At 26.1% G+C, this 27,985-nt stretch overlaps 4 protein-coding genes across 5 annotated transcripts, besides 2 other annotated features; 1 reads left to right on the plus strand and 3 right to left on the minus strand.

Moving 5' to 3' along the window:
• Nucleotides 1-865: 865 nt before the first annotated feature.
• On the plus strand, nucleotides 866-5,118 carry Bm18123 (Uncharacterized protein; the record flags this gene model as incomplete). The annotated part of the gene is made up of 11 exons (XM_043078479.1): nucleotides 866-899; nucleotides 1,231-1,316; nucleotides 1,503-1,601; nucleotides 1,770-1,907; nucleotides 2,599-2,760; nucleotides 2,988-3,149; nucleotides 3,393-3,569; nucleotides 3,798-4,016; nucleotides 4,102-4,209; nucleotides 4,575-4,757; nucleotides 5,083-5,118. The coding sequence occupies 11 exons, from the start codon at nucleotides 866-868 to the stop codon at nucleotides 5,116-5,118; spliced, it is 1,404 nt and encodes a 467-aa protein (XP_042934413.1).
• A 1,341-nt stretch (nucleotides 5,119-6,459) lies between these two features.
• Bma-atf-2 (Uncharacterized protein) lies at nucleotides 6,460-9,462 on the minus strand (the record flags this gene model as incomplete). 2 transcript variants are annotated; one of them, XM_001895341.2, is made up of 7 exons in its annotated part: nucleotides 6,460-6,666; nucleotides 6,785-7,048; nucleotides 7,446-7,717; nucleotides 7,806-7,974; nucleotides 8,183-8,767; nucleotides 8,938-9,043; nucleotides 9,293-9,462. In XM_001895341.2, 7 exons carry the CDS (start codon nucleotides 9,460-9,462, stop codon nucleotides 6,460-6,462), a joined length of 1,773 nt encoding a protein of 590 aa, XP_001895376.2. The 2 variants fall into 2 exon arrangements, with proteins under 2 accessions (XP_001895376.2, XP_042934414.1); XM_043078480.1 differs by having other exon boundaries at nucleotides 8,938-9,046.
• An 8,817-nt stretch (nucleotides 9,463-18,279) lies between these two features.
• Nucleotides 18,280-18,341: a sequence feature (Short protein (BM_BM9411, VIO93620.1) was converted to a misc_feature.).
• Nucleotides 18,342-18,670: 329 nt separating this feature from the next.
• Nucleotides 18,671-18,692: a sequence feature (Short protein (BM_BM9411, VIO93620.1) was converted to a misc_feature.).
• A 3,140-nt stretch (nucleotides 18,693-21,832) lies between these two features.
• Nucleotides 21,833-26,073, minus strand: Bma-fpn-1.1 (solute carrier family 40, member 1, putative; the record flags this gene model as incomplete). Its single annotated transcript, XM_043078481.1, has 9 exons — nucleotides 21,833-21,967; nucleotides 22,302-22,412; nucleotides 22,828-22,946; nucleotides 23,208-23,367; nucleotides 23,573-23,668; nucleotides 24,004-24,159; nucleotides 24,396-24,556; nucleotides 25,568-25,780; nucleotides 26,004-26,073. 9 exons carry the CDS (start codon nucleotides 26,071-26,073, stop codon nucleotides 21,833-21,835), a joined length of 1,221 nt encoding a protein of 406 aa, XP_042934415.1.
• A 238-nt stretch (nucleotides 26,074-26,311) lies between these two features.
• Bma-fpn-1.2 (Uncharacterized protein) lies at nucleotides 26,312-27,735 on the minus strand (the record flags this gene model as incomplete). The annotated part of the gene is made up of 4 exons (XM_043078482.1): nucleotides 26,312-26,514; nucleotides 26,727-26,880; nucleotides 27,088-27,151; nucleotides 27,713-27,735. The coding sequence occupies 4 exons, from the start codon at nucleotides 27,733-27,735 to the stop codon at nucleotides 26,312-26,314; spliced, it is 444 nt and encodes a 147-aa protein (XP_042934416.1).
• Between the last annotated feature and the right edge of the window lie 250 nt (nucleotides 27,736-27,985).

Raw genomic sequence — 27,985 nt, forward strand, 5'->3', positions numbered from 1 at the left:
AAACGACTGGACTTTATTAATTCGAAACTAAAATTTGCATTTAAAAATTTAGTAAACAAATTTAGAAATAAAACTATTTAACTTTCCAAAAAAGCATACCTTATTAGTTTAGCATGAATTAAAAATTGCTTCAAATATTTAATTTCCACTAAAATTCATATTTGAATTCATAAGAAATCACCACCACTACAGCATACAGCAAATGACTTTCCTAATTAAAATTTTCTTACTGAATCAGTGTCAGTATTTAAAATCAAAACAGAAATATAATATAAAAATGATTTTAAAATCGATGTGCACAATCAATACAATCAATTGCAAATATTAGTTATCAGCTAATTAATTTTCTAGCAATTATAGAAGAAATTATTTAACATTGATCTATAAGGATATGGATTAACAAGAGCAAATTATCGTAGAGGAAATGATTTAGTAAATCTCAATGGGTTTGAATAAGTAAAAAATCAAATGAAACATGAAACAATTAAGTTGCAAAGTTTTTTGTAATTAATATAGACTAAAAAAAAATTATTAACTTTTTATATTTTCTTTGGTCAAATAAAAATTTACTGAAATAACTTTGAAAAGCTTATAAATTTAAAAATTTAAATATAACTCTAATTTATTCATAAAAATACCAGTTTAAAAAAAATTTTATTTTTTGGAATTAAAAGACAGTTTTGTTTTTTTTTTTTTTTTAATGCAGATTTTTATTGAAAATTTTTATTTTGAAATTATTAAAATCTTAAATGCATAAATTCTGTTCGTAAAAAAGAGAAAAAGATGCAGTAATGGAGTTTTTATTATTTATAATTTAACTCAAAACAATAAATCGGTTGGTTGTTTCCATTAGCATAGGAAATTGATGGCTGAGAAATCTTCCAAAGCAATTCATTCAGGTTCAAATTCTCATTCATAATGCATTTATTACAAAAACAAAAATTTCTACCTACCCTTTTTAATGCATTATTATTCCACAAAAATTTAAAAAAAAATTTGTAAAAAAAAAGAAATGAAAAAATCAATTCCAATTTACTACTGAAAAGTTTCTATTCATCACCATTGATAATGCAACTAATACTTTTGATCATTTGAACAAATAATAGCTTAATTAGAATATCAATAATTTTTTTTTCATTAGTTAAGATGCCATAATTTCTTAATTGATTTTTTTTTTTAAATTTTGAAGAGAGAAATAGATTTGAGAAACAGGAAACAAAAAAATTGCAGCAGATGATATACCGAAAGGTTTAGAGGATGAAAAATATTTTCATGGTTTATTACCGCGTGAAGATTGTAATGAAATTTTGACAAAGGTATTATATTCACAATTAATATTTTTCTTTTAGATGCAATTAAAAAATAATGCGAAAAATTTTTGATTTATTTATCTAATTAACTAATTTTGATTCATTTATTCAAATTTTCAAGTTTTCTTTTTTTTTTCCCTATGAGAAAGCGAAGGTATATTATTATAGTAGCTAATAATAATTTAATGATAGGTTGGTGATTTTCTCGTACGTGTATCACAGCCACGACCAACTGATCCACGTGAAGTAATCATATCAGTACGCGTATCTAAAGGACAATCAGGACATTCAGTTCGTTCAAACTTATGTGATTTTCAGTATAAAAATTATTGCATTAAAATTCATTCCAAAAATGTTCATAATTAAATGAAATTTGAATAACAAATCTTTTCAATTACTTTAAAACTAAAATATTCAAAAAAAAAAATCTCATTTTTCGTGAACTAATAATCCTTGTAGATTCGACATATAATAGTTAAAAAGCAAAAGCTTCCAAACGGTCAAATTGCATGGATTGCAATTGAAGCGATCAAATTTACATCATTCTTCGAATTAATTGATCATTACGTGAAACGAGGCGATCCAATTAATCCTGAAGTAATAACTTTTTACTAAGAAAAAAGAAAATAAAAAATACAAAGAAAACAAAGTTGTAAATTAAAAAATTTCAATAATTATTCAAAATTGTCTTAAAAATTTACAAACAAAAAATTTTCTTTTGAGAGAAATTTATTAATTGATAAGTAGTATTCGCTATTATAGAAAATATGATTTATCGATTTTTCTCTCCTTTTTTCTGCATTTTTAATAGCAAGCATAATTTCAATATGGTTGAAATGATTAAATCTCCTTTTAATTAATTATTTACGTCATATTTGAATAATAAATTACCATTTTAGCTAAAGTGATAAGCAAAAGTAATCCATTTCGTTGTCATTTTTTTTTTGCAGATTATTAAAATCATTTTTGAATAATTAAGAAAATTTTTAATAATATTCAATGATACATTATTGGCTGATTAGCAAAATTGTTATTGAGATTAAATTGCTCGAGTTTTTCCATAAAATCTGCAATTAAAAAATTTAGGTCAATAAGATTTTATGAAAAAAAAAAAGAAATAAACCATAAGGATTTAATTATGATGATATTACACCTAATAAAAGAAAGCTTTAATTGCAAAAAAAGGAAAAAAAAACTGAATGATTACAGTAATTAATTTAATTAATACTTTTTTTAAAAAAAAGTTTTTAATTTGAAAAAAAAGTTTAAAAATATTTCTATTATACAGCTGGAAAACAGTGTATTAATTAAAGCAATTAATCGTCAACCATGGGAATTTAGTCATGATGATGTTACACTTAATAAAATGCTTGGCTCAGGCGCATTTGGTGAAGTGCGATCCGGTGTATTGACCATTAAGAAGAAAAAAATTGAATGCGCTGTGAAAATTGTTAGTACATAAAACGAAAGTAAAAGTATACTTTAAAAAATAAAAATTTAACTTAATTGATGTTTATCATCGATCAGTGCGGTTGGATTTAATTTCTTACTAAAATTTAAGAATGAATGCGTCAAAAAAAATCAATTGTATTGATTTTGATGTTTTACTTTTAGTTTTACTTCTTTTATTTTTTTTTTTTAAAAAAATTGTTTTACTTTTACTTTTGATTTAATTAGGCTAAACTTACGGTTACGGAAGCGCAAATGGCATTTCGAAAGGAAAAAATTAAAGAGATGATGCACGAAGCACGTCTAATGCGTCATTATGATCATGATAATATTGTTCGCATTTATGGTGTAGCAGTTGATCGTGAACCATTGATGATTGTGATCGAATTAGTAATGATAATATTATAAACTTATATTGCTCATTTAAAAAAAAAGTTAAAAAAATTTTATCAGAATACATAGAATTTAATTTCAAAAATCAAAAAGAAATAAAAGCAAAAGAAAAAACATTGAAATTAAATTAATGAATTTCAAAAATTTCTTAATAAATTATAAGTTATTTTTCTCTCTATGAGTATATAATCTATATTAATATGATAACTATGATATTGAATAATTAATGATAATTTGCAGATTAAAGGTGGATGTTTGTCAGATGATTTGAGACAGCGAAAAGGTAATATCACAGACGATGAAAAAGTTGAAAAGATGTGTCTTGGTGCAGCATATGGCTTGCAATATTTGCATTCAAAGAAATGCATTCATCGAGATATCGCAGCTCGAAATATTCTATATACAAAGGATAAAGTGGTCTGATTTATTCTTCATTCTTTTCAATTTTTATTCATTTCTTTTATTGTTTTCATTAAATTATTAAAAATTTCATTTTTTCATTTCATTATTTTCTTTATTTATTAATTTACTTTTTTTCGGTGTTTCTTTTTTTTTAAAAAAAAGAAATTTTTTTTTTTATTAACACATTTAATTAATCAAAGAAAAGGAGGAAAACATGCCGAAGTAATGTGACAATTTTTATAGGCTAAAATAAGTGATTTTGGTATGTCACGCGAGGGGACAATTTATAAGATGAAAACTTCGAAAAAAGTACCAATCAAATGGACAGCACCAGAAACTATTGCTACATTTGTTTATAGTTTGAAAACAGATGTTTATTCATTTAGTATAATGATATGTGAAATATTCACTGATGGTGAAGAACCGTACAAAGGATTAACTAATTCAGAAGTTAAAAAAATGGTTATTCATATGAATCATTCGTTATCTTTGCCTTTTTTCTTTTGTTTTCTTTGAATAAAATTATGATATGAAACATATAATTTAGGTATTACGAGGAGAAAGGATGGAAATACCGGAAGCACCTGATGGTATATCATCATTAATTCGACATTGCTGGGATCAAAATGCGTCATCTCGTTGGACAATGAAAACGGTATTAATTTTTTTTTCTTTTCTTTTTACCAAAACAAATTGATAATTTTTAAATCAAAAAAATACATAACACATGTAAGTAAAATAAGCAAAAATTTTGGAAATGTTTACTTTTTTTTCTTCTTTGCCTTTTTTAAAAAAAAAAAAAAATGGAAGAGAGAAAGCAAAAAAAGGCAAATAATAAATGTTTAAAAATTGTTTGAAATTTTGAATTGGCTTAATTAAGCTTTAGATTGCTTAACAGATTTGAGATGCAAAAACATATATACAATTATGATAGAAGTTTTTGCTTTTTTTGATATTATATGAGCGCTTGTTTACATATTATATTTGCTTTTGCTATGCTTCAAAATAATTTTTTTTAAGGCAGTGAAAAAGTTGGAAAGAATTGCTAAACAAATTAATCCTCAAGGACTACAATTGGACAATGTGACAGCAATTGCATTGGATTCAGGCAAAGATATGAGCTCATCCAAGAAAGCTATTAATTCCATTAAAAAAAGCTCATCCTTAAAAAGCATTCCCGATAGTCCAACAGTACAACAATTGGTAAGCACTCCTAACTGATATAATAGATAACAACTATAGTTTACTGATGTAAAGAAAAAAAATAATTAATTATTAAATGCATACTTTATTCAAAGTTTTTCTAAACATTTAATTGTTACTCAATACCAGTCAATAAAATGCATCATTAATTTGAAAATTTTCGATTAAATTTGATATACATAAAAAAAATGAATGATGCGCATAAAATTAGCATACACAAATAAAATTAAAATAATAAAATTATAAACATAACTAAAAAAAATTTCTTTATCAAATAAAAGAGAAAAAAGAATTTATGATAATAATGAGTTCATTTAATTTTTAGAATAAAGGATTGCAAAACAAGAAAAAGAATAAATGATATCATTTTTGCTCCCCATTTTATGCCAATGAACTGTTTTATTATTTCATTCAATTTTAATGATACTATATAATTTTAAAATGTTAGTTGCACTGCATATAATTATAATTAATAGGCGAAATATCTTAAAAAAGATTATGAAAAGAAATCTAACAGTGCAATATACTTAAGCTTATTCAATTTCTCTGATGTAATAATTAATTTTCCTAAGTTAATATTTATTTTTCCTGATATATTATTTATTCTTGATATTTAATGAAAAAAAAAAGAACAGAAAAAGATACTAATAATGGACTAAACAAGGAAAATAAAAAAATAAAACTAAAAAATTTTTTTGAACGTATTTAAAGCAAGTTGAAATATTTTTTAAAAAGTTGAGGTAAATTGAGATTTAATCCAAAGATAACAAAATTTTGCATTTGTATTTGATTATATAATTTTTGTGCAAAAAAACTATAAATTAGTAAAAAAATCAACTAATCACTAATCAATCAATAGTATTACTATAACAAAAGATATTATTGTAATTTGTAGTTGAAATCAGAATTTGTTGAATTAGCAAATAGCAACCGAATTTTGCATAATCAGCAAAGTAGTTTTTAAAATCACATAGGCAAAGAAAAAAGATACACCAAAAACATTCGTAAAAGAAAAAGCTGAGGTCAAAGGTTATACACTAACGTATAATTCTGTAAAGCATATCAAATAGCCTTTTAAGAAAGGAAAAAAACACACATATATTGAAACATACAGTTCAAAGTACATTTGAAATTATGCTTTCTTCGCAAAAGACATGTTAATTAATTTTCGATTGTAAACAATAGCAGAAAAAAATTGAGGTCAAAAGTCAAGGCGATTAAAATTTCTTCCTTAAAGTAGAGGTAATTAAACAATAAGCGCAACAGTTACTAATGCGTGATTTTCACTTTTTTTAGCAATATTTTAAATCTCCTGCTTAAAAATTTTTTTTTCCTTTGCTGGAAATTCTTGAATTACATTATCCTCAACAATAAATACATTCTTTTTTTTGGAACATTAAATCGGAATTTAAAATAGAATTGAAAAGAAAACTTTTTTAAAAAAAGTATATTAGTAAATTGAAAAAATTCAACTATTTGGTAAATTTCTTTCTCTAAAAATTTATATGAAATAAATTTCCTAATGAAAATGATAATTGCATTATAAAGTATTATTTCATTATCATTGAAATTATCGTTTCACTTTTTTTTTCTCTCTCTTTCATTTTGTTATAATATAACAATGTAGAAAGATAGAAATACCAATTTTCTCGAAAATTTTTCTTTTTCTTTGAAAAAAAAAAAAAAAAAAAGAAAGCTATCTTTAAAGAATGTTAGCATTTTTAGCCGCATGTAATGCTTTAAGTTGTTCCAATTCTTGATTTAAACGATTCATCTCACGTCGAAGTTCATCATTTTCCGCTTCCAATTGTTGCGCTCGTTTGCTACGATATTCAAATTGAGCGCGACGATTTGCGCGACATCGTTTTGCTGCTTCATTATTACGCCGTCGACGATCAATGTACTGTTGCTAAAAATACTTCCTTATAGTATTAAAGAAATATTTTCTAAGAAAAAAGAAGAAAGATTGAAATTTAAGTTATCAATTTTAAATTAGAATCGAATGAATGAACAATTAATAACGTTACCTTGCTAGATGGTCGCGAGCGTAAAGCTTTAACAATTGCGGAATGTTTTGGTGCTGGACTAAGTTGTGATCTCATTGAATCAGTTGTACTATTATTACTGGTTGGTGATTCCATACTATCACTACTATCACTTTTAATTGTTTTACCGGAATACACTGTGTCCGGCTTAGATGATACATCGGATATTACAGTTCGTGTTCCTGGTACTGTTAAGGCGTTACTCAAGTTTACTGCCAAACTACTCAAACAGTTTTTCAAATCATTCTGCAAACAAATCATTTCATTCAATAAATTGGAATTTTAAAACAAAACTTCTTTTTGAAGCTATACGATCGATTTAAATTTCAAATAATTTGCACAAATTCAGCTAAGAAAGCACAATAGCAAATTAATATAAGATTCGGACGATGTTGTAATTTGTTTTCACAATGCTGTTCAAGAAGCTAAACTATTTAAGCTTTCTAAATTAGTTATTAAGTTTCAAATTAATGTTGCATTTCAAGATCTTAATTGACTTATCATTTAAACTAACTTTAAGAATTAAAGGAAAACTACATTTTGTATTGTTTTATGATGAAATGTTTTATAATAATTCAAATTAAAAGAACTTTTTTGTAATTTTAACTAAACGAAAATTTCATTTTTGTTGTATTTAGTTTACATCTTTGGGTGATGAATTGTTGAGACCGGAATGAGTGTCGGTTCGACTTTGTGCGACTAATGGTGAGGTTCGTTTAGTGGAAAGTAATGAGCCAAGCAAAGATCGTGGCTTATCATCCGTATCACTTTCTCTGGCTTTATCTGAAGAAGATGATGATTGTGCTAAAGTATCGTTCGATATTTGCTGTTCCGTTTCAGTTTCTGTTGATAAATCCGGTTGTCGTTCCAATAATTCATACCGTAAAATATGTGATGATGAATCAGATGACGTTTCTATAAAAATAATGAATGAAATGATGCATTAGGATATATTATCATAAATTTATTGAATATATCAGTGATATATTATCAAATAAGCAACCTTTATGAGTAGTACCGTGCATTGAGTAATCTAATGGTGCAATATCGGCTGTTGACGAATCAGGACTGTAACTTTGCGTGGAACTTGTTGGATCACGTGAACTATGAAATGGTTGAAAAGCACCATGTCCAGAAGAAATTGTGGTTGGTCCAGATGATGAACAATAATTCTGAAATATTTTTTTTTTCTTTTACTCAACAAATAAATTTATTATAGAATGAAAAAAAAAAAAAGTTACGTCAAATATATCAAATGGTAACGTATGCTTCATATATATTTATGTCATTGCTAAAATTAAGTTAAATTAACGTATTTTAAAAATTGGTGAAAAGTATTACTTTATAAAAATTAATATATTATGTGTTAAAAGTAGTAACCTGTTGTACTTGTTGTAGTGCAGCTTGAAGAGTGCATATTTGTAATGCAGGAAGTTGTTGTGCTGCAGATGCAGACACTTGTGATGTAGCACTAGCACCTGCAGGTGTTAACAGTGATGTTGGAGCAGTTGCAGATGATGGAAAAATTGGTGATGGAACAGAACCGGATGATGTAGTAAGTAAAGGTGTGGCAGTAAATAAATGTGTAGGAAACATTGCTGGTAATTTTGATGGTGGTCCAATGACATTAGCCAGATTAGCTGCAAGCGTTGTCACCGATGAAACTGGTAGCGATGGTACCGTTGGTATCATTACATCAATATTATTCTTTCTTTGCGCTGTTGATACAATGACAGTATCATGAGCGGCAGATGTTACCAAGCGCAAAGTTTGTTGTTCTTGCTGCTGCTGTTGTTGTTGTTGCTGCTGTTGCTGTTGTTGTTGTTGTTGCTGTTGTTGTTGTTGTTGTTGCTGTTGTTGTTGTTGTTGTTGCTGCTGCTGCTGCTGTTGTTGTTGTTGTTGTTTCAATCGACTCCTTAGCAGATTATTTTCTTTAGTTAATTCGAGTAGCTTTTGTTCCATAATCTAAAATTCAATTCGAAAAATTTAAATTTACAAATCAACATGAATTTAAAGTACATACATGTTACACTTATTTACCATCATTTAGTTTTTTTCTTCATTCTGCCAAAAATTGAATTCTTATACTTCACAATGAGTAAAAAAAGTGTTTGTATTTTAAATATTGCAAATACCATATCATTCATACGACGCCTCTCACGTGACTTCTTTGTAATGTCGTTGTTGTGGCGTCGTTTTTCCCAAAACATATCATCTCGAATACTTTCATGTATGGATGTCCTGCTCCAGAATATTTTTTTTTTTTTTTTTTTGTTAAAAAGTAGTCAATTTAAAAAGTCTTTAACATTTTTATTTTATCTCGTTTATCATTTTTTTTCCCTTTTTTTTTCTTTTTTTTATGGGCAAATACGGAAACAATTAAATCTTATCTTTATATCACAATTAAATTCATTGGGTTTTTTTTTACCATTCTTATATTTCTAAAGTTTGATTAAGTGAAATTAAAAAAATTTTATGAAATGAACAAACCGTCTATTTGAATTGATATTAGATGGTGCTGGTGAAATGGAAGTTTCAGAACTATTCGATGAATCAGATGGTCTTCGATCTATGTGATTAGTTGAACAGATTAGATTCAAACCTCGTAACGATGAAGATGAATGTGAGCTTGAGCACGATTCAATATCTAATCCATCCATTACTCATCTGCAATTATCGCTTACCTTTTATTTTTAATTTACTCATTTTTAATATATTACCATAGTTTGGCATTTAAATTTTGCTATTTGGGTGAAAAGGAAAAAAAGAAAATAAGGCAAATAGTAAATTGAATCAGACATCATTGCTTTATTAAATTTTCTCTTTTTTCAGTTAAAATAATTTTAAATCATTAATTTTACATATGTATAACTAAAGTTGTAGAAAAGAAAATAATACAAATAAACAATTACTTTGTAATTTATTTTAAAAATTTCATAATTGCTAGTTAGTGAATTTTATTATTTAATGTTGAGCAATTTAATTGAGATTGCTTAAAATGGTAGAATTAGTGTTTAAGTATAAGGTATCGACACCTATTAATTAAAAATCATTCTCATATTAATGCTCAAAGAGATGGAACGATTTTACGATAAGTTGTCAATAAATATGTTGTTATGATATTAACACGATATGATAAAGATAGTTATTATCTAGAATGTATGACAGATATGATAAAGATATTGGCTATAAATGAATTTCAAGGCAGACCATGGTAATAATTATGTGATATTCATGCCGAAAGTAATAGTGGTGATGCTAGGAATAATAATTAGTAATTAATAATAACAATGGTCAATAATAGTGATTCTAATAACACTAATAATAATAAGTAGTAACAATAATAGTAATAATAAATAATAATGATAGATAACAATAATAATAAATAATGATAAATAATAACAATAATAAGGCAATAGTAATGATAATATAAAAACAATGATAATGATGACGTCATAGAGATGGTTATAATGATAATGAAGTTTAGTGAAAACAAGTTTTTCAGGAAGTGAAAGATGAAAATGAAAGTGGAACTGGATACAGTAATGTCACCGACAATGATGTGTATGTGTGTGTGTGTGTGTGTGAGGAGAACCATCAGTGAATTCGATTTGAAAAACAAGATTTTCTATGTATGGGTGTCTCGATGGCATTACATCGATTTCATCCATAAATAATAACAATAACATTGACCGGTTACGGTTTCACATAACCGGATATTGATATCAAAAAGGAAGTGAAGGTCATTTAATTCTACGTATATATTTGCTAATGCTTTCACTTATCTAAGAAGAAATCTTTGTTATTCCATTTTACCTTTGTTTTATTAAATCTTTAAAAGTAAATTTGTTGAATAAAAATCAAATGCTTAAAAATTTGTACAATCAAGTTAGATACTTCTTTTTTTATTTCTATATTTAGACATTATTTTTTATTGAATTTTATGCGAACATTTTAGTTACTTAAAAAATTATGTCAAATTTGAAGTTATCATTTTTAAATGAATTTTAAATGATTTAAATTAACACTGCACATAATGATTCAAATTGATTGTCACCACTGAAAAATATGCAATTCGTATGTGTTAGTTGCAATCGTATGGTCAGATGTATAATAACTTTTTTCCAGGTGCTGTTGTACTTAATTTCTCCAAACCTAGAATTAAGAGAAATTATTATTGGAATGATCAATAATCAAACGACTTGGAATTTATTCATCGAAATATTTTCTATCAATTATCAATTCTAGATTATATTTAACATTAGGAATTTTTTTTCTTTTTTTTTCGGTGACGATAAAGCTTGCCTAAATTGTATAGGACAACACCAGTTAGAAACGATATATTTATACTGTTTTCATCATATGTCGAATGATCATATCAGTTTGTTAATTTTACTTTTCTCCTCTGAATATATCTAAAATATCATTAGTAATACTAAAATAATTTCGCATTGTTTCCAAAAATTGTTGAATAAATTCGGGAAAGTTTGCGATAAATTTCGTAAAGGTTTTGAAAATTAATTTTGGTGAAGTTAGCATTAAATAATCATTAAATAAAAATATAATGATAACTAATTTATTGATAGTATTTTGAATGATATTTTTTTTATATCTCAGAGAGAAAAAAGAAAGAAGAAAAATTATATGAAAATTCTCAAAAAAATATATATATATAAAAGTTATTTGTTAGATGATTTTACTACATCTGATGATTTCTAGTAATTCTCTTGCTTGCAGTAATCTCGGATAACTCATAATATATTGTGATGATGATGATCATTCCCGGACAATTCCGCTATATTTGCTATAACTCTAGATGATTTATATATAAATAATCTAAGCAATTCTGGTATATCTAACATTTATAAATTATTCCGGTATGATATAGGAAATCTGAATGTTGTCTGTTTCCTTTTTTTTTCTCCCAATTCATATCATCCATACATAACAAACTTTTCTCTCATCATTCTTCTCCAAACGTAAAATTATTGAAATAATGTAGGAAATTAAATAGCGCATAGTAGGAGAAGTGAAAATCACATAGGGCGCAATTGTAATGTTAAATGATTAGTTGCAAGGTCATTTACTTCATGCGCAAATGTATTTGTGTTTTTTTTTTCTTTCTTTCCTCTCTTCTTCTTCAGTATTACTACAGTGTACACTTTGCACCTCAGACATAATTGCAAAAAGAGAACCCCGTCCAAACAGTATGTCCGTGTTTTGGGCGTGTTATCTAATATTAGTACATAACAGTCACACCTGTCTATGTGTTCGAATGTGGGAATTAGCCTTGAAATGACAGGTAGGATGGATGAAAGATGAAGGAAGTGGAAATGAACCAAATGAAATGAAAGGAAGGGACGAATGGGTAAAAGAAGTGATAGAAAAATGAAAAAAAAAAAAAATTAATCAGTAGAGAATTTCCATTTCAATCGTAAAGAAAGACTTTTTTTTGGATCAAAAAAAAGAAAAGGAAGAAAAAAGCTATTTTCCAAGGTAACAGTTGATGATTGCAAAAGAGATTTCTTTCCTCAAATTTCCAATTTTTTTTTTTGTTGCGCAGTAAAATTGAAATATCAGAAATATATATGTAAATATAAAGTAGCTCAATAGACTCAAAGAAACTTTTTTTATAGCATTAAACTTAAAGCTTCATGGTGCTAAAATATATTTTGATATTACGAAAAAATTTTTTGATTAGAATATATTTATTTGAAATGAATTTGATTGAAACTATTCATTAATATATCTTAATTTGATTATTTTTGATTTAAATTGTCACTGTTTGATTAAGCATTTTAAAATATTTGATATATTTAGTGCATATAATTAAATGTAGTAAGAGATCAGAATATTAAGTATAAAATAAATTCATGACTGTTAACATTTAGGTAGAATAATTCGAATAATTGAATAGAACTAAATTAAACTGCTAAGTTTTCACATGTATTTAAGAGTAGGGCTTTGTATGTAAATAAAAGTTATCAATTTCATTCGTAATATTTTAATTTCGCTTATGAAATTTACATAATATAGTTGGGAGTGTAAGGAGTAGTAAGAATTCAAAATTACATAAGCATAAATTAAAAAAAAAAAAAAATATTTTACTTTTTTCCGTTTGATTTTGGAAAAACACTTATTGCATAAAAATCATAAATGTGAACGAATGTAACATATTTTGCTAATGAAATTCAAATAATTCAGTCAAACAGCTCAATTGTGTATAAAATCTGAAATAAAATTATATTTTTTAAAAATTTAATAGAAATGATTCAAATTAATAAATCAATTGATGAATAAATTATGAAAAGATTCAAAAACTGATACAAATAGTGTGTATGGCGTGTATGTCTCTATCTGTATGTGTGTGTGTGTATGTGTGTATGTGTGTGTGGAACACTGAACAGGTCACTGGAAGGACAACAGGGTCAGATTCCCGCCTCTGTGACCTTCATAAGGTCAATGTCATTAATCGTCATGTTATATGTATATTCTACTTGCTATCCATTATTTTTTGATTCAAATTTGTCAGGAATATAATTGATTTCACTCACCTTTTGACTATGAAAAATTCTTTATACTGAAATTAGCAAAATGAAATTTTCAAAATAAATGGAAAAGAAAAAAGATATAAGTAAATTAGAAACGGAAAATGAGAATAAAAGTTCTATAAAAACAAAATTAAAGGGTAGGAATTAATGAACTAAACTTGCTGATTTTTAAAAATAAAAATATTAAAAATAGAAAAAAAAAAAAAAAGAAAAACGGACGATCAATATGAAAGACAAATTTGTTAAGCATAAAAATTATAGCTGAAGAAAGAAAGCATAAAATAAAGTTTAGTCAATTTCACTATTTTAAAATTTAATTTGCCGTGCAGTTTGTTTTTATACATTTCACATTACATCATATTCATAATTTAAAATTGATAATACAGCTTTGTTGAATTGCCATTTTCTAAAATTTTCAAATGAGTTAACGGTTTGATCTATTGATAATATCTTGTAAAAAAATTCTTATCTTTGTTTATAATGAAAATAAGGACAGAATTTTAAAATGAGAAGAGTAAACATTTAAACGAGAAATGATTAGTAAATTTAATTGTGTAAGTTCATTTTAGTAATTTCAAGTTCTTCTATTTGAATGCAATATTGATTTACATGAAAAAATTTCTAAATTGCTACATGGGTCAAGTGAACAGTAAAAGAGATAGTACGTTTTTAAAAAGGAGGATCAGGCAGCTGTTATATGTGCCATAAATGGCTGAGAATGATATTTGCGCTGATACCAATTTTTCAACAGTTTAAAATCTATTTTAATTTTGTTAAAAATGCATTCTGTTCCATTATATTACTAGTCAGTACTCAATCAAATCGATACATTTTTGAACTTTAGTCAAAAAATGACAAACAGATTAGTGGCTATTGCAAGTGACATGACCAAAAGACACTCGGACATGACGTCCAACATGACTTCGAAAAAATCGCTGACAGATGTCTGGTGCATTAAAAAAAAGTTAAGAGATATAAGGAGAGACAACACATGTCTTCGTATCATAATCCACTGTCACTCGACACAGCAGGAGACATAAATGACAATTTATTCTCAGCGCAGACGAGTGTTGTCACCTCTACTATGTGGACATGAGAAAAAAAAACTCTTTGTGACAAATGGAAGACGGTATAAAGTTGCTTTCTTAAGTTTGAAACATTATCAACTATAATCTTTCTAGGACAAAAAATGTACATATATCACTATTCTGTATTTTTGACAATTTATTTTCTATCCAAGATCATAGTTTAATTCAAAATTACATCTTAGTAATATGTCGCATATAATTGAAAGCAGAAAAATGAAAAATAGACGTACGAGAAATGAGAAATAAATGCAATACGACAATTAAAGAATTACAAATAACTTTTTTTGAAAAAAAAAAAAGAAAGATGAAGAATAAATAGTTAAATATGCGCAAAAAAGAAGGAAGAAAACAAATTTTTAAATTCGATAGTTAAATTTCTAAACTGTAAAGCATACAAATAATAACACTGATGTGAAATGGAAGAATTAATTGTAATGAATTAAATAAAGTGAAATTTTAAAGGAAAATATTGTAAAAATAATTGAATCAAACAAAAATGGAATAAGATGAAGCGTAAAAGAAAGATAAAATAATATGACTAAAAGATATATGATAAAGTAACATTGTAATATTATTTGGTAATTGAATAGAATGAAAATTATACAACAATTAATCAATTAATAAATGATGGGAAAAATCATGGAAAGAATGTGAAGTATAGCGATATAAACCTCAAAATTTTCATCATTTAACGATAAAAAATTGAGGATTGAAATAGGATGAGTGAGGTTGACAATTGTATAAATTCATCAATTATGGTGACATCGAGGCAGATTGAGGACGGGGGAAAGGGGACTGTGTACTGTGCTGTTCCTCGCTGAATAAATAAGAAAAAATGTTGCTGCATGCGGGAATTTGAATGAAAAAGTGGAAATAGACCAATATAAACATACATACACATATACCCACATACATATGCATACACACACACACACACACGTATACACACACACGTACACACACACACGTACACACCACACGTATATATGTATGACATTCCACATCAATTTGAAATTTAAATATTAAAAATTTTTATAGCATATTAAATTCTATGTTCTAATGATTAATTTTATGCTATATAAGAAAAATTCGTGTTTAAATTTCTCAATAGCTATGGTTTTTTTTTTTCATTTTGTAATCTAATAATTCGAAAAACATTAATTTTATGCTATATAAAGTCATATTTTTGTAATTGCAAAATGCAAATTGAAAAATGAAATTATAGCAATTTTTTAATGAAAATTATCAAATATGTTTTATAAAGTTTCTCTTTTAATTTTCCAAGGATATAATTTGTTCTAATTTGATGAGTTCCGATAAATTATAATTGAAAAATAACAATAACAACGATAACAACAACAATAACAATCAAATAGATCGATCGAATAAAATGGAAGCGGAATAAAAGTAAAATGACAATAATAAATAAGAATTATTCATTGTCCCTCCTACCTTAATCAAAATGATCTTTCCTTCTTCACTTTTTATGTTTACAACCTGGTAGGATTTTTTAGAAAGTGAACTAAACGCCAACTAAATAAATTAATTTTACAACATACATGTAAACACACACACGCACACACACACACACACATGCATGTATACATCCATACATACAAAATGCGAAATTGACCTCTTGAGAAGTTCATTATATATTCTGTCACAAAAATTGTCCCCAAATGACGAACAAATTATTCTTCTGTTGTGGACAGAGAGAAAAGTTCGAAAGAAAAGGGAAAATTTTTCATAATTGAAATATTGAACAAATATTAAAATGATTGCATTTCTCAAGCTATTCTTTAAAAGAAATAGTAAAGGTAAGAAAATAAGTAAAAAAAAACATTAAAAATGTTTTTTTATGAAAACAATTGATTAGTTCATTTTCAATAAGTAACATTTCTGTAATAAAAGTTGGAAATTTTTATTTATCAATTTCTCAATTAAAAATTTTTTTTTTATAAAGTTTATCATTAATTTAAATTTACTAAATCAACAATCACCTTTCTTCCTAATGACCTGCTTGTTTATTATCACTAAGAATACTATTAATAAGCTATATTAATGTCATCTTCCTATTAGTATTATCAGTTATCTCAATAGTTGTTGGTTAAAATAATTCTTTGCATAATAAAAAAATCTTTGTTCATTTATTTGTTTATTCTAGGAAAAAAAAAAAAATGAAACTTTGATTAAAATACTGAGAATTATTTGTGCTTCAATAACTATGAAACATCTCATTGTCATCGCGATTTGAATTTTAGAATCACAAAATTTTAGAACCAAAATTGTAGAATCAGAATAACAAGCATTACGGTTTTCAAATGAACATTAATTTCATAGTTATAACTTTAGTTACACTTTTCATGTATATTCGTCTTTTTCCGAAAAAATTGCATTGCTTTTATTTTTTGTTGGATTTCATAAAGAGACAGAAAGCGTAGGAAAAAAAGAGTAATAATAAGTAATAGTAACAAAACATTATATTTTTACAAATATACATTAATTTTCATAAGTCATAGTTTAAAATTATTTTAATAATGTGCTATAAGAGTGTGATACAATGAGACTATTAAATATTTCCACCTAAAATTTTTTTAAAAAAGAATGGAAAAAAAAATTGTTCAGGAAAAAAAGAAATGAATGTGAAATAATGAGAGGGGAATAGATAAGATATTTGTGAAATTTATCTCTGCAATAATCAAACTCATTCCAATGATGAAAATAAAAATTCGTTTGTCTTTTTAAGAATCTTTCGTGAAGGGTAAAAGTTAGACATTTGAATGATTATAGAAACAGTAAATTGTAATTGTATCTAAAAATATAGGTTAAATCCGGAAAAAAAATAATTACTGGTACGAAATGAAAGTGAAATTTATGAATGAATGTAAAGAAAATGATAGTGAAAATTTTGAGAGAATAAAAAGAGAAAGAGAAGGATTAATAGGGAGAGAGAGGGAGAGAGGGAGAGACAAGGAAAGAGCTCTTTCCTTTTTGTTAGAATGAGGACGGATCCGATATGGCAGTGACACAATTACCTAAATTTTAAGGCCGGTTTTTATTAAATACATGTATATTACTAGAAAGATATATGCATGTATCCCATTATTTACACTTCTTTTTCTTGTTTAACAAAAACCCTCCTTCTCTTTTAACCCGAAAACCTGAAAACGAAACTCCGGTTAGTTGCGTAACATAGGAATGAATTGTGCAGAAAATGAATTCAAGCTGAACTGCCGTCAGGAATAAAACGAAATAAAAAAGTTCTGATATGATATATTTGTTTATTTCTTCACTCATTTATTTATTCATACAATTCATTGAAAATGACTAAATTCTCATTATATTTATCTTATTATTTATAGCAATCATTAAAATAATGATCGGAAAAAAAAAGAAAGAAATTGGTATTTGATAATTTGTTAGATTAGATTAGATAATTAAATTAAGCGAATCATACAATATCGAAATAAATGGTAATATTTCCTCTTTCTACAATTGATTTCATCAAAATCTTATAAAAAAAGACAAGAGTAATTAGTAAGGTCACATTTCTGACTTATAATTTAGGATATTTCTGTGGAAAGTAACAAAGCAAAAATAGGATCAAGCAAAATAAACTAAAGTATTTCGGGTTGCTTTTGTTAATAAATTATTGAAAGAGGCGAGTGATGATCTTCTAAATTTAATGAGTATGTATGGTTTGGTTCAAGCTGTAAACAATGAACAAGTGCTCCTCTTCATCTGCACCACTCTCGATCACGCCAATTACCTTAAACCTAAGGGTCAGTCTCAATCTATTGCAAACTTAAATCAGTAAACATATTCAATTTGTAGCTAACCAATCATCATCATCATCAACATCACTACATTCTTCTACTTCTTTTAGATCCATATGCTTATCTATAAAAATATGTTTAGCTGCAAATAATTCTAATTATTCCCATTATTATAGAATTAATATAAAGATTAATATAATTAATCATTAGATGCTATATTAATAATATGTAAGTAATTTCCTAATTGCAAAAATAAAATATGCAAATTGATCTTTTTTGGATAAGCAGATATTATCATAGGAAATAATATGACTATAAAGATAAGAAAGAAAAAAAGTTATTAAACAAGTTAGAAGGAAAATTAAGGTCAAGGATAGATTTCTCTTTCTATTGAAAATAGAAAGAGAAAAGAAAAAATAAAAAAGCTGACAATAAAAGAAATCAACTAAAAACCAAAAAGATATCCTGACTCCATTGATCTAATTTTGATCTGTTAGCATATTATTAATCCTTTTGTTTTTTAATGATCGATCATATCAGCTCATTAATATTCCATTTCATTCCCTTCTCTAATATCCTTATTTTGTGCAAGAAAGGAGAGAGAGAGAGAGAGAGAGAGAGAGAAGGACAGAGAGAAGAAAAACAAAATTTCTTACCATACATATTTCAGGATTACCAAAATAATATCAAATAAAAAAAAAACAAGAAATTTTCATGAATGACAATGAACGATAATGAATGGAATAAAATGAATTACACTAAACACATTCGGTTGTGTTTCTTTGAAAATTCAAATTTAAGCTAACGTTAGAATTTTTTTTTTCTCACGAAGTGGTCAAGTTACATTATTATTCACATATAATTTGATCAATCGATCAACTAATCATTGTTCGTAAAGTGATTAAATCCTTTTATGTTAAGATTCACTTCAAATTTGCAAAAATAAAGCCCAAAAATGGTACTAACGATCGATTTATAGTTTATTAAATTATAGTGATTGGTGGGAAAAAAATTAGTAATAATTTTAATTGATTGATTGAAGACAAAAATAACAATAATTGATTTAAATATTAGATTCTATCACAATGATATAGTTAAATAGATAAATGATAGTATGATAAATCAATTAATTTTGTATTTGTGATTTTTCATGTCTAAATTGTGTATTGTAAACGAAGTGTTCATTTTGCTTATAGCTGATAGGAGCTCCAAATTTTGATACATACTACTTTGTTTAAACATATGTGTGTCTGTATCTGAATGAACCGGTTTTTTTTTTTTTTTTTTTAAATGTCCCAGTAGTAGAAATTAAATAAGCCGAATTAGGGTCAACAATTTTAACATCCTTTCGTACATTTTTCCAATCACCATACCGGCTCTTTTGAAAGCGAAAACGGATGTGTAAATGTTTGTGTTACATATATTTTCGATGTTTGAATGTTCATTTACCGGTTCCTGTCACCGTTACAAGGAAAGCGATTTTGGGAAGACAAATTGAAGGTGCATTTATTCGTGTCAATAAAAACTATCCTTGCGGATCGTACGGATTTGCATCCTATTGCCAGAAGGTGGAAAAGAGGAAATCTTTGACCTTTCTTCATTTTCGCTCGAAAAATATCAATTTCAAAGCCATTGTCTAATTTATTTAAAAATAATTTTAAAATTATTAACAATAAAATTATAATACAATAAAGGTAATTAATCTATGGAGAAAAATTTTTGATAATAAAAGAATGTAGTGTTTATGAAATTTTTTTGTTTATTAACTTGAACCTTTCAATGCTTTTCAAAAATTATGCCAAAATATTAGCATAAAGTGCTTTTTTTGTGAATCACAAACAATGTATGCATAAAACTAAAACATTTAACAATGAAACTGCTGATGGATCCATAAATTTGAATTCAAGTTCAATTCAAATAATTTTCGATATAACATTATTATAATTTTTTATTCGAATTTTTCATTTAAAATGCTAAATTTTACCTTTAATAACATTTGTGAAATTCATTCATCAACGCATTTTTGTAGATTCGAACAAGAACTGATCTCTTGTCTTTATAACACTACAAGCCTATATCACTTGCTACTTTATTTTTCGTTTTAATTGTGCAAATTTGGAAGATACACTTGAAGGATGGAATGAGATGAAGGAACTGACAAACTAAGAAAAGTTGAAATTAGTAATTGGCAAATTACTAATGTCCTGAAACAATCTCAAAAAGGATAATTAGCCAAAAAAAAAAAGTTTGCGGTTTGTTTCCGTACATCACCCTTGTTTTGTTTTCGTTGACAAATGCAGACTTTCTTACGAAGAAACATATTTCAATATGAGAAATATATTGCTGATTTATTACGATTCTAGAGAATTCATACTTTTAATAGATGAAATAATTTTAATTATCATATTTTTGGAATTTGAATATTTTATAAGCTCAAATAGATTCGAATATTATAAAATTTTTTTAGAAAAAAAAGCAAATAATTACTTTGAGCATACTAAAGAATTGTGCTATTGAATCTTGTCAGGTATTTCTTTCAGGTACTTTTTTTCTTTCTTTCAGGTTTCTTGTATAAATTTTGAAATTGACAAATCTGCCATATATAAGCCTAAAAGTCAATCGCATGTAATCTTCTAACTTTTAACTCTAAAAGATTTGAAATTTCAGTTTCATACTATAAAAGAATCACTTACATGTGGTACTTAACAATTGATGCATGAGTTAAACATTTACTTAAAAAAAAAAAGGAAAAAGTTTATTGTTATCATCATTCCTTAATTGTGAACTTTTAATATAGATAAGTTTAAAATTCATTACAGTTAAGCAATGATTGAAATAAATTCATTTTTATTTAATATAGATAAGTTTTAAAAATTCAATACAGTTAAGCTCAAATGATTGAAATTTATTACCTAATCTTGCTATCTCCGTACTTATTAATTTTTTCAAACTGTCCCAATTTCCAGATTAAATGCTGAATCTGTTTTACAGTATTTTTCTTTTTTTGTTAGTTTATTACAGATGACACCATTTTATCATTATTATCGTTAAAAATATCAGTTCACAGAAATCACAGAAAAATTTTCTCCAATTAGCATTTCTCAAATAGTTAATATCTTTCACATTTATTCTTAAAGATATTTTGAACGAAAATTGTTTATTAGCCCACTTGAAATAATATAATATTATTTGTTTTTCAGGAAAAATACTCAAGTATGGATGACCGACCAAAATGAGGAATAAACATTTGTTCTTTTAGGTTCGTTGACATTGTCAGTTTTTGATAGTATATTACTGATAACACTTGATATTCGATAAAAATTTCAGTTTTTCGACAATATTTTGCATATTTCTTTTGATATTCTAATATTTGATAGAAATAAACTTATAAATATTTAGCAATTTTGCTAGTTTGCAAGAAAATAAAATAAAAAAAAAAAAAACAAAAACAAAAACTGAAATATCCGAAATAAAATATCAGATCAAAAATATGAATCTTACTACCAGTTATTCCCGTCTGACTACTCAAAAATTATTTATCAAGTTCTTTGCAAATGGTAAACATTTATAAAAAATTATAATTTTTTTTTTTTTTTTTGCTTGTGCTGGATGTTGTTATTGCATATCCGAAGAAGCAGAAATATGTTCTCTGGTGCTCTCATTTGCTTTCACTGAAACATTTCCGGATTCATTATGGTTCTTTTCTGCATTGCTATTGGCTACTTCGATTTTTTCCTCGTAATCAACAACCTGAAATTGTTTGGAAAAAATAGCAAATTCAACCTTTAATTTTTTTTGTTTGTTGAAAGAATTTGCAAATAGCTAAAGCATACCTAAAATCATACTTTCCTTTACTTATTACAAATCATTCACACTTATAATAATTGCTCATATATCATCTATCTTTTTTAAAATAGATTTTAAAAAAAATTTTTATTCTTTGCTACTTCAGCACAAGAATTAACTAGCATTGATTAGTTTTGTGAAAATTTCCAGAAAAATTTGTCATAATAAGTAGTTTTCTTTTCATTTCATTCATTATGATAGTTTTTCCATCTATTTTAAATTTTTAATTAGAATTTACCGTAAGAATATAATAGAAAAAACATAGGAATCCACTGAATACAAATAATATAGAAATAATGATAAGTATGCCAAATGTTTTTGGGTCCGGTAGTATTATGGTTAAGATATCCTAAAGAAAGCAAAGGTATAATATGTTGAAGATTTAGTAAAGAATGAACAAAGTATGCTAATTGTTCAGGATAGATTAAAAAAAAAGAACAAATTTTGCAAACATTTTTATGAATCAATTAAACATTGAAATAGAGAATCTCTATATTTACAAAACAAACAGAAAAACATATGGAAATGATATAATATTGAAGTAGTATCCAGTCAACTAAATTACAGCTATATTTCTATTTACATTTCTAATTAATTAGTGTTTTAGGAATTTGAGAAAATCTCTCGCCATGATTGTGCATGAATTCATATTTTTAATAGATGAAATAATTTTAATTATCATATTTTTGGAATTTGAATATTTTATAAGCTCAAATAGATTCGAATATTATAAAATTTTTTTAGAAAAAAAAGCAAAGAATTACTTTGAGCATACTAAAGAACTGTGCTATTGAATCTTGTACACCGAAAACGGTATTTCGTTCTCTTTCAGGTACTTTTTCTTGCATAATTTGTGAAATTGACAAATCTGCCATATATAAGCCTAAAAGTCAATCGCATGTAATCTTCTAACTTTTAACTCTAAAGGATTTGAAATTTCAGTTTCATACTATAAAAGAATCACTTACATGTGGTACTTAACAATTGATGCATGAGTTAAACATTATTTACTTAAAAAAAAAAAGGAAAAAGTTTATTGTTATCATCATTCCTTAATTGTGAACTTTTAATATAGATAAGTTTAAAATTCATTACAGTTAAGCTCAATGATTGAAATAAATTCATTTTCATTTTAACATATTACCTAATCTTGCTACCGCTATACCTATTAGCAGTGTGAAAGCGCTAATAATAGAATGTCCATCTGATGTCCAGGTTGACCAATCAATATCATTTGGGCCAGTTTCATTTTCATTCTTATCGCGAACAAATGCAAAACTATCTTTTAATTGTTGCCACCAAATCTACAACAATTACTAACAACTTAAATTTTTTTTTATTTTTTTTTCCAAAACTAAATAGACACAAAAAAAGTTGTCATTTAAATCCATCTAAAAATAAATTATGAGAATTAATAGAATAGTTGAAAAATGTGAGTATTCATAGATTGTTTCACTTAATTTTTGAATTTAAATTACTGTGGATCATTTATCGATTGAGCAAACATACAGCAAAAGTAATTTCTCTAAAATATGTTATTGGATCAAATGGTGAACCAGGTAACCAAATAGAAATAATGCAAATATACAAAGCCAAATGCTGAGCCTTGAAGAAAAAAAAAAATTATATCGGTAAAATGAAATGCAAGTGCAAAAGTTTTCCCTTTTCATGCTTTAATATCTTAATTAAATTTTGAAATAATTCAAACTTGATGCCTCATTTTCACTTTTCTATCTTATAATATGGCTAATAATTTGATATTGGTACAGACAGTTAATATTTATTGACCAGCAAAAAAATTAAGCACAGCAATTTAATTGCTTTACCTACTAATAGCTGTCAAAAATTTCGTAAACCAATCATAACTGAATAAAATTCTCAAAAATTTCCCACAATTATCATTATAATAAAATCGGATTAAAATTCCATCTAAAAAATACAGTTAAGCCAATAAATCCGGATTTCCTTGCCGAAGAATGAGTTTCGATAAGAGAATATAAATATGCACCCATAATACCAAAAGCAGCACCAATACTTCTCAGAATGCCTAACCATAATGCTGATAGGCCTTGTGATTTTGCATAACCAATGGCTATCTGAAACAAACAAAAAAAAAATGACAAGAATTTGAAATATAAAATGCATCGACACTGCTATTTTTATTTTATAATTTTAATCATTCTATTTTTATATATTATTGCTATTATTTTATTTTATAATTTTAAATAATTTCAAAAATTCCAAAGCATGTCAACAAATAAAAACAGAATTGATTTTAATTTCTTTTTTTTTTTTTGATTTTTTTTTAAATTTCTAGAAAGAAAAAGAGTACGCCATCAAATCCAAGCACAGTCATGTACAGTAAAGTTAGACCAAATGCTGCTGGGAAAACATTTTGTTGATAATAAATGTAAAATAATGTAAGCCATCTGCCAATTGTACGCTGTATAAAACCTGGACATTTCTTGCAACATTCAGTTTTTCTTTGTTCATCTAAAAGATTTAAAAATTTCAAATTATTTAAAAATAATAATTAAACTTTAAACAGATGTTATTTGTATTATTCAACAAAAAAAGGTTACTTAATTAACTTAATTTAATTAAGTAGCAATTTTTTCATTAGTTAAATATAACTGTGAGAAGGGAAAAATTGAAAAAAGTAAAAAATTGGAAATTCAGAAGTTAATTTAAAACTGAATAAAAACTGAAAATTGAAAAGAATTGAACAAAAAAAAATTAAAAAATTTGGAACTCTTTATTTTTACAATTTTATTTGCAAATAATTTTTTTTTTCTGCTGCACTGCAAAAGAGAAAAATGAATAATTTTGCTAAGAAAAAATCGCTTGTACAAATTGATTAAATTAATTTTTATTTTTAATTATTACTCACTTATTTTTACAATTCTTTCACTTATATTCCACAAAAATCTCTCTCACTCACTCTCTCTCTCTCTCCCTCTGTCATCTATCTTAATCCAGTTATTCTTAGTATTTCGCTATATTTTTATCCAAATAGAAACTAATAATTATTTACGTTGAATTCATCAAGGAGCACTGAACTAGTTTTTTAATAGCTGCAATTCTTTGTAATTATAAATATTAGCTGTGAATAACTTTCATTTTTGAAAGTGCTACTATGAACAGTATTGCTTATAATCGTGATGTTCAAGTCTCTTGATGCAATGGTAGCACGTCTGACTTCACGTCTGACTCACGTTCAGGTTGATTAGTGCGCTGTTTTTGCAGATCTTCCAGTATTTAAGTCAATGTCGAAGTTCACAAAGTCTGTCCCTTCTACTGATTACTAAGGTACTTAAATCACGTCCCACTTAGTGTACCTCTTTTGCGGATTGCTAATGTCTTCGAGTCATTGCTACGGCTTAAAAAGTTTATTTTCAAATTTAATTTCAATTCTTTAAAATTCATGTTAGTACACAGTTTTGCCTTTTTTGTTTTTTCAAATCAAAATTTACTTCCATTGATAATCATTAATAATGAATTTACCAAGACAGGGTGATAAATCTCTTTTGGCAAGTTCGGCTACTGCATTGTAAACTCTGATGATAATATATGCTTCTATAAATACTGATAACAAATTCCATACTACGAATATCATACATGCAAAGCGGTAACCAATCGAATTGATAATATAACCAGATATAAAGGGTGACACTACTGATGATGACAGATCAATCGTTTTCATCCATGCATTTGCAGCTAAAACAAAAAAATAATAACAAACAATTTCTAATTAAATAAAATAATAAAAGCTGTTGTAAATGTTATTATTTAATTGTTTGTTTACCTTTTTTCTGTTTCTTTTTTTTCTTTTAAATTTTTATTTATTTATTAAATCTGTCAAATTTTTTCATTCAAATTTAAGTAAATTTTTTAAGATTGAATTAATAATTGATAATGCTTGAGCAAAATAAAATTGTACCAGACAATGATGTTTCATCTTTTTTAGTTATAACAACAATCCAATCTTTGGTAAATGCCATTTTTTCCATTTCACTTGCTAAACAACTGAGCGAACAGGTAATTATCGATAAAACAATGCAAATGACATAGAGAATATGCCATAATAAAGAATGTGACTAAAAATTTTCTCTTTTAGAATTAAAAATTTGCCTAAATTTTCATATAACGTGACAATAAACAAATTTATGTTAAATACATCAATTAAGAAAATATGAAATATTTCAGAGAATGGAAGGAAGGAATAGCATTTACATGATTAGAATATTATTATGAATAAGTTATCACTAATTCTACGGCAGTTGTGATAATAACACGGATAGCAACGAAGGTAATCATGACAACAATTAATGACAATAAATAATCACATACATCATAATTAGTGCTTATTTCACTAATTGTAATACATGATGCAAGCAATGCTGCTGATATTGCTACATTAGTATTATTTACAATCAACACTGTTATTATACCTGAAAATCGATCCATTACACACTGATGATAACATTACTTGAAGCCAATAATGACAACGCTTAATTAGTTAATAAGTTGTAAGATAAAAGTAATTGCTGAATAAGAGTAATCTGAGTTAGATTTTTTTAAATAAAAATCTTATCGATTGCTTCACAAAATGTCGATAAGAAAATGGAAAAAACTGAAAGTTAAAAATTTTAATTTAATTTACCGCGTTTTCTAGTATGATGATCCATCCAACTTCCAATTACTGAACCAAATGCCATAATGATTATTTCTTCGAATAACTGGCTGAAACATACCAATCGAATACCGCCAATGTATTCTAATATTAATATAAGCGCAAAAGTCCACAATCGATCACCCTATGATAAATACTGATCAGATCCTGCATTTATTTATTTTTGTTTTCAAATTTTCATTTCAAATTTATTGTTGATTGGTATTTGCTACATGCAAATCTTTACAAGATTGAATATCACAACTTCTTCGTATTAAATCTTTCGAACAGTTCAATAAAATTCCGTTAAAATAAGCATTTTTTTTTTTCCAAATACAAATTTGGAACTAACAATGCAAGAGATTGCATAAGCTGAATATAATCCAGTTAAGCTTGTTGATGGTAACTTATGGCTCCTGCAAACACAATACTGTAACAAAAATATTATTTCATTTAAGATAAAAGACCTAAAATTATAGTTTAAATTCAAACTGAAAAGTGAAAAAACAAGCAATTAATCTCATCACTTTTTTAAAATTTCTTGCATAATAGGATGTAAGAATTATTGTGCAGGTAATTAATATGACCTAATGTATAACTTTTGTTAATTTTAGGAGTAATTTTTTTTAAAGCCACTAATTGTTTTTAAGCCAGTAATATTTTTATTTGAATTTTTTGCTCGAATTGAGAAAAAGGAAAGACACATTTTCTATTAGGTCATAATAAGAACTGTAAATTTTATAATTAAATTTTTAGGAAGAATCGATTATTTATTAATTAAAGATAACTCAAAAAATCTGGAGTATATTTTATTGTTGAGAGGATGGATGTTAAGACTTAGAAGAATGGCAAAGAATACTTTACCATTTAATGTATTTCTCCAAAAAACGATTTGAACTGTTAAAATATGCCGGAACCGAAATTTCTTCATTTCGAACCCACCATTGTCAAGTTCTAATAAAATTTGACACATTCACCTTTGCTCATTATGAGACTGCATGAGATCCACAGTTCAAAGCAACCTTTCTTCGATTATTATATTAAAAGAATAAATTACAATTGCTGAACTGTTAGCTTTATATCAGAATAATACAGTGATTGTAAGACAATTTATGCCTGTAAATTATTTTCTACCAAATGATGAAAAATATCGCAGAGAGTGAATTTGAAGTTTCGGTCAAATCAATTCTTCAATTTTTTCGCTCTGTAATGCTTGATCTTGATAAACTAAATTTTTTCTTTTTTTTTTT

Source organism: Brugia malayi (assembly GCF_000002995.4).
Source record: "Brugia malayi strain FR3 genome assembly, contig: Bm_v4_Chr2_contig_001, whole genome shotgun sequence".
Lineage (NCBI taxonomy): Eukaryota > Metazoa > Nematoda > Chromadorea > Rhabditida > Onchocercidae > Brugia > Brugia malayi.